Source organism: Benincasa hispida, chromosome 6 (assembly GCF_027475165.1).
Source record: "Benincasa hispida cultivar pf3 chromosome 6, pf3_genome.v1.1, whole genome shotgun sequence".
NCBI classification, from domain to species: domain Eukaryota; kingdom Viridiplantae; phylum Streptophyta; class Magnoliopsida; order Cucurbitales; family Cucurbitaceae; genus Benincasa; species Benincasa hispida.
Genome location: NC_143483.1, coordinates 40,486,673 through 40,497,395, shown reverse-complemented (window position 1 = coordinate 40,497,395; position 10,723 = coordinate 40,486,673). Strand labels below are relative to the sequence as shown.

General features: G+C 33.5%; 1 protein-coding gene and 1 pseudogene across 2 annotated transcripts; one reads left to right on the top strand and one right to left on the bottom strand.

The window, feature by feature from the left end:
• The first annotated feature begins 1,697 nt into the window (after positions 1–1,697).
• On the top strand, positions 1,698–2,603 carry LOC120079498 (uncharacterized). Its single transcript, XM_039033703.2, has one exon. The coding sequence runs from the start codon at positions 1,729–1,731 to the stop codon at positions 2,515–2,517; it is 789 nt and encodes a 262-aa protein (XP_038889631.2). The 5' UTR covers positions 1,698–1,728; the 3' UTR covers positions 2,518–2,603.
• A 2,889-nt stretch (positions 2,604–5,492) lies between these two features.
• Positions 5,493–9,159, bottom strand: LOC120080243 (AAA-ATPase At5g57480 pseudogene; annotated as a pseudogene). Its single transcript, XR_016530214.1, has one exon. The product of XR_016530214.1 is annotated as an AAA-ATPase At5g57480 pseudogene (transcript).
• Positions 9,160–10,723: the final 1,564 nt, after the last annotated feature.

The following is a 10,723-nucleotide window of genomic DNA, read 5'->3' as shown; positions in this document are numbered from 1 at the left end:
TTTGTGCAGAACACACAGCGTCACGACATCCAAAGTCCATCCGTGCACTTTGGCTGTCAGTATGCAACAAAGTTTCCTAGCGTTGTGACATCGTGCCAATTGTTATAAAACATAGTTCAGCCGTCTAGAGTTCAATCTTCAAATTCCAACTGATTTCTAGCGTTCGCCTATATGTTTTCTTCTGTCTCTTGATTCTTGGATGTACTCTAATGATTCTTCGATGTCCATCATGAGGATTATGGGCTAAGGTATCTCATTCACGATTTATTTGTATTTATTGATTTCAATTTTGATTTAATAGATTATTGTTATATTTTCTGGCGATGTTGATTGTATGATTACCACTTTAGGTTGGTATATATAAGTGACATGTAATTATATGTCAATTTGCAAAAGGCAATAGGTTTGGTTAGATTGTGAATCGATAACAATAAGCATTGCTCTAATCAACCTAGGATTGAATCAAACAATATATTAATTAGGCACTCGAAAATTGAATATCCAACGTAACGTTGCCCTAGATTCTTAATGCAATTAGGACAATTTAGATTGCATGCTTTTCACCAATTCACTTTGGACTAATTAGTTTATTACGATGATTGATTAGCTTTTCTAATTAATTTGATTAAGTACTCAAATCAAGTTATGAGAATTCGATGATTGAGTAAACATAATAGGAAAATTCTGTAATAATCTATGCTAGGTATTTTTCCTAGATTATCACAATTTTGAAATTGCTCTTTTACTTTTATGCATTTTAATTTACTTGCAATCAATCAATCTCAAACCCCCTCCCTTTGGTTACCTTGAGACTGTAAACAATTTAATTATGAAACTCTTTGATTCCCTGAGTTTGATTTGTGCTATCGCTACTACACTTTTTGGTAGAAACGATTAATTATTTGGTCCGAAATTAGGTGACAAATTTCGTTGATCAGCTACCAACGAAGGTGTAGTTCTTAAGGTTGCAAGGTTTCAGTCATTGAGGTCAACTTGCATATTATCCCTTTGGTGATATGGACCGAGCTCGATATATGACCAATCTAATACTCAAGGTTTTGACTTTCCATTTGGAGACATACAAACCCCTGAACATACTTCTTGGATGCCCTGGGCTTGAGCTTGAATTTATTATAGGTCCAGAGTTTCCATAGAGTATTTAAATTGAGTCGTACTCATTCTTCTAAACCTCACCCGCACCTCTTCTCTTTGTCATCAACCGCTATTCCTTCCTCATCCCTCAAGTCTCCCATAGCCATCCACCAATGAGGTATCATCCTCCCCATCCTCAGTCTATCCTAACTCTTCCATATGGTATAATGAAACAAAACCATTAACTGACCAAAAAATAGAAAAAAACTCGAACTAACTAAGCTGAAATTGAAATGAAGTAGTTCAATCTTTAATCCATTCTAACACATGAAATTCGATTCAATCACCAATTCCAAATTAGAATAGACTAAATCAACCGTGTCATCCACTAGTTGATTTTTAAATTAAAATATATAACCCCAAGTAGTAATGACCTCTCACATTTTTTTAAGTAATTATTAATCCCACCCACCATTGCACTTAAATAAAACTAATTTTCTAATAGAAATATTAGATTGCAGTGAATTGTATCCTAAGTATCATAAGACGAAAATCCATTACTATCTACTCTAATAAATTATTTGAACGATAATTAACATCATCTCCCACTCTAAAAATATATTCATCTTCACCAGCATGGATGACATTGTTTGTACAAGAAAAGAAAAAATCAATGGCCCCACCTCGTCACACGCTTCAAAAAATCAAAACCCTGCCCATGGTTTCCATTTCCATACTCCATTTTCTCGAACTCATACATCATTCGACCATATCCCAATTTCCCAATTCCACCATATCTCTCCCTCTTCACTTGCGTCCGTTAAAAGCATTACAAACCCCAATTCCCCTCAAAATTCCACTCATCCTCCGCCGCCCAACCATCCCCAAATGCCCTTTCAAGATTCCGCCGCCGTGAGCGGCGACCCACTTCCCCACCCACCGCCACCGCCGAAGCCAGAGACTCAACTCCTCTCTCTGCTCCTCAAAATCGCCATCATGATCCTCTTAACAACTCTCTTCTTTGTCTTCCTCGGCCTCGCCACCGCCCTTCTCCTAATCCATCTCTGCGTCGCCAGCGCCCTCCACCGTCATCGCCGCTTCCACCGCCGCCGTGCCCAATTCTCCGATTCCTCAACTGGGTTCTCCCATCGTGACCTCAAAAAGCTCCTCCAGTTCCGATTCTCCAATTGGGTCAATCCCCATTCTCAAATTGACTGCTCTATTTGCCTTGATGGGTTTAGAAAAGGTCAGTGGTGTAGGAAACTTGGTGGGTGTGGCCATGTTTATCATCGGAAGTGTATTGATTCGTGGTTAGTTAGGGTTTCTGCTTGCCCCCTTTGCCGACGTTGTGTTCGATTGGATAAGGAAGAACTGGAAATTGATTGTGTAAGTTCTCCGAACTATGAACTTTTGTATGCTCTGTAACTCTTAAACTCGAGTTTAGTTTTTTCCCCCTTTTAGATGTATATATAGTTGAAGCAAAGTTATTTGATGAAAGTTTCTTTTGGTTATGTTTTGATTTCGTGGCTCTGTTTTTTGTGTTCATTTGATGCTCGTGCTCTTGGTTTTTGTTTTTGTTCATTGCTTTCTCTTGGTTCAGAGTCGTTTTAAGGTCTTAACCAATTGCTAATGATTGAATTTTATCCTTTACCTGGGAGCTTAAATTCTTGTTCGGGGTTTGTTTGATTGGAAGTGGTGATCTATCCTAGGTTTAATGGAAGGGGGAGTTTTTGAAAGTTTATTCTAGTTGAGGGGAAAAAGAGAATAGGGGTTTTAAAGTTTTTGGGTATGGAGAGAATTAAACATACTGGTTAAGGGGCATGTATGCACAGGTTAGATATTCGAATATCCGACCCAACTAAACATAGCTCAGGGTATGTATGCACAAAATAAAAGGTTAGATCTGACCCAAGCTGAACTCAAAAAATTTATAGGTATGGAGCAAAACCTTAATCGAGTGAGTTTTGTATGAGTGACATTTTTATGCCCAAAATGTTTGATTCTAATTTTAAAAATCACGAAGAATAACTTTGTTAGTGTCTTAAACCACTTGCAAACGTTTTTTTTTCTTCAAAGCTTTAAGCATGAGAGAGTGAGGGAGAGTCCTAGCGTGTAAGAATACTATTGTATTGATTAGTTAAACATGATTGTGACAACGAGGAGGGAGGAGGAGATACAAGTAAAGAGTTTTACATCCTTATTTTCAAAATCTAGGTCAAATCATATTTCGACCGTGAAATTTGGGTCATCTGTATAAAGATCTTCTGAATCAAATGACTTGTATGGATAATGTCTTGATCCGTTTGAGTAAAATATCAAAGAAATGGAGTTGGTTTCATTTGAGAAAAAATTTGCTTCAAAACTGAAAATTAGTCCTAAAACTAGTTTGCGTGCAAAAGTGATGTTGTGAATATTTGACCTAATAGTAGTCTTGGTCAAGTTTGATTATTGAATTGGCCTAATTTTGATTCCCATCTAGATAGAATTTTCCACCTTAGATATTTTGGGGACTTAATCCAAAATGGTATTCGTCAAATGTGATTTTTATAAAGAATAAATTCATTTTAGTGACCTTACATTTGATAACAAGGGCAGCCTTGAAATGCCTTTTGAAAAGTCTTTATAAATAAAGTGTGTATTTTAAGAAATTAAAAGGAAAGAAGTTAAATGTTTGGTTAAATTACACCTTTAGTCTTTGAACTATGAAGTTTGTGCCAATTTCGTTTTTCAATTTTTTAAATTATAAATTTAGACTCTAGGTTGTTGAATCTTTTACATTTCATGGACTAATTTCATATCTAATAGGTAGATTATTTTTTAAAATTTTGAATTTGTTTGGAACTTATTAGACACAAAATTATTATGTGAACATGTTAGATTGAATGTTGAAGGATCTACTACACTTTTTGAAAGTTTCATTTTGATCTTTAACCCTTCCAATTATTTTAAAAGATATTGTTAGAGCAATTTTTAGCTAAAAAATGAAACACATAAATTGGAGTGGTTACAAAGATTTGAAATCTTACATTACATGACTTCCAACTCAATTTCAACTATTTAAAGATTAAGATCATTATTGACATCGGTGGCGTGAGTCTTCATCATCATGGGTCCTTGGTGGGCTATAAAGTAAAGATAGAATTCTCCTTTGGAGTTCACTTCTTCCTTTTTTTGGTTGTTGAATGAGGCCTTTATAGTCTCCTTCATTTAGCACTCGCTTGTTGCTACTTGTAATATCGGTGATGTCAGGGTAATTGGAGCCCTCAAGGTTGCATAGTGTAAGGGTCGAGTTCAGCTCGATTAATTTTCTGTCAGTATAATTTTTCTGGCTTGGCTAATGGACCTAGAACTCCAGGGTTTTACTTTCCTTTTTGGGACGCAAGTTGTACCATTCAGTCTTCCAATTACATTGTGCTTAGTCCACCCATGGGCTTTGGGCCTTGCTTGAGGCAACTCTCGACAACATTGACACCAAAATTAATAAAGAAAAAAAAATCAATTTTTATTCATAAGTAGCATCAATTTATACATATGATGTTGAAAATAATGGTAATACACCTTATAATCAATCTCTCGGGATATTTTATGGAACAATTTCAAAGTTCAAGGTTTTAAATAAGATGTTTCAAACTTTGGGGTTATAATTGAGACGGTAATTGCGATGGTAACACTCTGAGGGATAATAATTATGTATCAACATTTTTAAAAAATTGTAAATATAACAAAATCTATTAGTGATAGATCCTATTGCTAATAGATTTTTATTAGTGACTCTTACCAGTGATATGGTTTATCACTAATAAACTCACAAAACTAGATCTAAATGTTGTTATATCTACAAATTCTTTTGCATGATTCTAGATATGTCAACACTTTAAGTGTGATTGTTATATTTATAATTGTCTCAAATTGAAACTTACTCCTAAGTTTCCAAAATTTTCCACCAAGAACAAAACACAATAGTCGATGGAAATTTTCTTTGATTAAAAAAACTTAAAAGATTCAACAAAATATAGTTGGATTTCATGTTTTCAAATATGATTAAAAATTTGGATTCGAATGTAAACAATTATTCAAAATGTGTTTGATATAATATATTTATAAACCATAAAAAAATTAGTTGTAATCATTCACTAATTTTTTTTTATTATTAAGTTAAATATAAATGATTTTGTATAAGTATTGTTTTACAGGATCGTATAATTTATAATATGTTGTATATACATATTTAATTATGTAACATGCAAATACTATAATTATTAAAGTCATTATGTTTTTTCTTTTTCAATATAAATTTTCAAATAATAAATCTAGATGGAATGAAAACATAAAAATGTTTTCAAAATTCTCACTAGTTGGATCATAGGATAGGAAAAAAACTTTAAAAACTCATCGAACATACGTATATTTGTTGAACTCAAGAATTGGAAAACATAAAATATAATCCAAATTTTGTACCAAACTTTTTTTCAAATTTACTTTTGATATTTCCCAACTAGTATGAAGTGTTTAGCTCACCAACATGAGTTGAGTTGTGTTGGTAAAAATTACCAACTCAATGTTTGACCCACTAACTTGAAATGTTGATAGAGTTGAGTTGGTTAAAATAACCAACTAAAATCAATTGAAAAAACTAAACTCTTCTTCCCTCAAATATTTCCATAGCTCCACCTACCGAGAACTACACTGCCTCATTTTGGGAACATACTTTGGCGACCACCTTCACATAGTCAAGTTTGACGATCAAGTTCGATGACAACTCTGATGAAGACTACCTTCAACAAAAAATTTAGCGAAGACTACCTCCAATGATCAACTCGGACGAGGAACATCTTTGGCACCCAACTTTGACAATCACTTTAGGTAACCAACTCCAACCACCAACTTCGTCAATCATCTTCATCGATTAATTTGGATTCTGATGAAAATTCTAGCGAAGACCACCTCTAATGATTAACTTTAGCGGACCTCCTATGATAGTCGACTGCGATGATCACCTCAAAGGACTAACTTTGACCAATAATTTTGGAGAAGACCACCACTAACAACAATTATGATAAAGACCATCTCCAACGAAAATTCTGATGAAGACCACCTTTAGTGATCAACTCCGACGAGGGCTACCTCTAATGAACAATTCCGTCGATCATCTCCACGTGTATCAAAATTTTCATTTTTCTTACAAAAAACTGTGTATTCGTTTCTTTTCATGTTTGAGTAGATCTCAGAGAGTATATATTAAGATTGACATATCGATATTGATGTCGATATCAAAATTTATATATATTTTTTTCAGTCATATAAAATGGGATAATATTATTCATCGTAATAAATAAATCTATATCCTTAAGGAAAAGTTTGAATTCTTCCACCCTAGATATTGTTGAATAAAAAAAATTTGTCTAACATTTTGTCAAGCTCATGCATCTTTCAGTTGCCCCATCTTTTTGCAACTCAGGGAATTGTCGAACTAGATTTGTCACATGACAGATTTTCTTTCTAAAAAAGTTTTGAATTTTTTCTATTACATGTTGGAGACTTGTTATATGTTGCAAAAGATGGATGCATATGTACATTTATTTATTTACTGATCATTTTTTGTCAATGGATTGAGTTGAAGAATGTTTGGAAAATTTGAACCGATGACCTATTTTTAGGGATCCAATTGAAATTGGCCTAATGTTAAAAAACGAATGAAAAATGACCTTATGCTGACGTCAGTCACATGTGAAAGTACTCATTTGACCCCAAAACGCGCGCAAGAACTTGACTCTTGCTTCTTCTTCTTGTTTCTCACTCTTTTCTCTCGCTTCTTCCTCTCGTTCCTTATTAGATACAACTGCAATTTTTTATTCGATTTTTTCCTTTGTTCGAGTTCTTCCTCTCACCTCTTCCTTGTGCTCTCTAGTCTCGCTCTCACTTCTTCCTCTATCTCTTTAGTCTTGCTCCTTCCTCTTGCTTCTTGCTCCTTTTTCCCATTTATCTCTTGTTCTTCATCAGCCACGATTGCAAATTTTTTGTCGATTTTTTCTTTGTTCAGATTCTTTTTTTCGTTTCTTCCTTGTGCTCCTCGATTTCGCTCTTGCTTCCTCCTTTCGCTTTTTGGTCTCACTTTTACTTCTTCTTCTCGCTCATTGATTCAGAAAAAAAAAATGAAAAATTGCAAAACAAAGAAGGAAGAGGAAAAAAATTGCAGATTTATTCTCCCTCCTTGGCCATGACGACTTGAATGTAGAACGAGAAGAATGAGTTAAAAAGAAATATTTCTTTTTAAAAGCTACATCTATTTTGGACCTTAAAAAAAGAGGTGATTGGTGCCATTTCCCCATGTTTCTAATAACTAACACATTAACTCAAACTTAAGTACCAAACCTTACAAAACCACACTAAAAAAAAAATCACTCCAACCACCAATACAACAAATCACTAGAAAACCTAAAGAAGGAAAAAAAAAAAAAAAAACAATTTAGAATCTCTAATCACTCACAAATATTCTCATTAAGCTAAAGTTTAAGAGTATCCTTCAATCCTTTCTTTTCACATTCTTCATTTTGATCTTCCTTCCTTGAAGCTCCATTAATGGCTACCTTCTTCTTCCCCCTCATTTTCAAAGCTTCCAAAACCCTTCTCATTGCTCTTCCCTTCTCCCTCCTGTTCTTAATCAAAATCTCACAAATATCAGCAGCACTCATCTCTGCTTTCTCAATACTCTGTTCCATTTCCTTCAAAACACTGCCATCCCAATCTTCTTCTTCTTCATCCCAATCTAAATAATTTCTCAGAAGAATCTTCAACGCTGCGAATGAACAAAAACTCATGAAAATATGCATATCCATTCTCCCACTCCTCACCAGTGCCGGATCCACCTTCTCGATATGATTCGTCGTAAACACGAAGATCTTCTCACTTCCACAACATGACCACAATCCATCTATGAAATTCAACAAACCAGAAAGCGTAATTGAATCATTCCTCGAGTTCTTCCGATTCGAGAGATTGAGTGAACAGTCAATATCTTCGATTACAACAATCGATTTCGCCGTCGTCTTCATTAGAAGTGTTTTAAGCTCTGAATTGTTCTGAACTTCTGTTAATTCAAGATCATACATGTCGAAGCCGAGAAAATTCGCCATCGCTGCAATTAGACTTGATTTCCCCGTTCCTGGTGGTCCGTACAAAAGGTAACCTCTGTTCCAAGCACGTCCTGTTCGTTGGTAAAACAATTTCCCGTTTTTAGCAAAATCTTGAAGATCTTCCATAATTTCTTGTTTCTTGATTGGATCAATAGCAAGTGTTTCGAATGTGCTTGGATGCTTGAATGGAACTGCCACCCATGGATTATTACAACCTCTTAACGAATCGCCGCCACCACGAGGATTCGTAAAAAGGTACCGATCTTGATTTCTGCGACGAAGTTCGTTAGCTTTTTCGAGAATGTGATCGAAATAGGAGTTGAGAATTAAGGATTTGTGTTGTTTTTTGAATTTGAGTGTGAATTTTCTTTTGTGTTCTGGAAATATTCGCCAGGGGAATGTGTTGTGTAATTGTCTTGGTGTGACAATGTGGTGCCATTGGAGGGAGACGCCGTTGAATTCGTCGGAGATGGAGGCGTTGTTTTGAAGGGTGAAAGTGAGGGCGGTGGAATTGAGTGGTCGGGTAAGGCTGAGGCGAGTGGTGGGGTTGGCGGAGGCGGCGGAGAGGGAGGAGGTTAGGTAGAGTTGGACGGCGGTGTAGAGTTCGTTAGTGTTGAAGCCGTCGATGTCTGGAATGTCGAAGTAGATGTAGGAAGAGAAGGAAGAGAAAATGGCAGTGGAGAAGGTGAGGATTGGAGGGAAGAGAGATTGAAGAAACGCTATGAGGCCTAATAGAGAAGCCATTGTTGACCAATACTCCATTTTTTTTTTCTTGTTTTGTGTCGAGGAAAGTGAAGACTGTTTGGAAACATAGAAATTTTGATGAAGGAAAAGAAATAATGAGAGGGAAAGTTCCAAAAAAAACCTCAATATAAGAAGAGGAAATTGAAGTGGAAAAAAAATACCCCATAGGCCATAGAGGAGATAATTGGAGTAAGTTGTGAACAAATTCATGTTTTTTAATTGTGAGACTCATGAACTCTACGACCTTTTGTTTTGGTCTCGTAGGAAAATTTGTGATTGGATAATGAACATGATAAAATTTCTTCCAATTGTCTAAATGGAGGAGGGTATGGGGTTACATTCCCTATCGCCGTCTCCATCCCGCCCCATGAATGAAATATATATATATATAAAAGTTCACAAAATATAATGTATAACATTCACGCTTTTTGTTTTTTTGGAAATAACTCACCTTCACTATTTATATAACAAATGATGAGTTTACATTTATTTATTTATGTTTAGGAAAATTATTTCAAATGGTAAAACGGTTGAAAATATTTACAAGATATAGCAAAATTTTAGAACTATCGATAGACGTTGATAGACACTAATAGACTTCAATGTCACCGATAGACACAACATCTATCATTGATAATTCTAAAATTTTGCTATATTTTGTAAATACTTTGGTTCATTTTTCTATATTTAAAAATAACTCTTATATTTATATATAATACTTTACAAAAAAAAAAAAAACTCATACCTGATACCTTAATACATTTTTGAGATATAAATATTTTAATATTTAAAACTTTCTTATTTTGTTATTATATTTAAGTTGAAGGTTAGAGACTGTGATATTGTAATATTTAAATTTTAACTATTAGAAACTATGATTTTAAATATTTTAATTATATCTTTTTATATAAAATATTATTATTTTTATTAAAAAAATTATAATATTTTCTTTGAATGAAAATGTATTGGAAATGACTCATTTAATATAAAAAATTTTATAATTTGGTTGAGAACACAAAAAAAAAAAAAAAAAAAAACAAACGAAAAATTTTTCCTTCACAGAGATGAGGATTGAAATAGGAGATAGGAAGCCTTCCTCATGGACATCTTACTCTCAACGGAGTACTTCTTGCCCATTTTCTTTTGGAAATAGTGTAAAACATAAATTTATAAGTTTAGTTTAGGCTTATTTGTGTTCAACTTTTTAAACTTAAATTTTGTAGTTTAATACAATAACATTTCTAAATGTTTAATAAATCTCTTAAATTTTGTATTTTGTATATAAATAGTCTCTGCACTTTAACTAAAAGCCTCTTTTCAATAATAATAATAAAAAAAAACATTTCAATTTTATGTCTATAGGGTCATTTGACAAATTTGAAAATTTTAAAAATTAATTGATTTAAATTTCATTTGTATGTCTAATAAAGCTCTAAACTTTTATTTTTAAGTCTAATATATTCATGAATTTAAATAAAAAAATCGAACTTTCAAGAACGATCTCTGTAATTTTCAAAGTTCAAGAATCAAATTTAATTTTATATCAATAGACTCGTTAATTTCACAAAAAGTAGAATATATACTAGAGTAGAGATTTATTTGACATTCTTAAAAGTTAAGGTCACAAAATAAAAAAATTCGAAGATATATAAGAAACTTTTAAAGTTGATGAATAGACTCAAATTTTAATTTAGCTTAATGTAAAATCATAATTAAAAATTTAGAGATATAATTATTACTTTCAAAATTATAAG

Coding starts and splice junctions, on each gene's coding strand:
- LOC120079498 (XM_039033703.2), top strand. CDS start 1,729: ATGGATGACATTGTTTGTACAAGAAAAGAAAAAATCAATGGCCCCACC.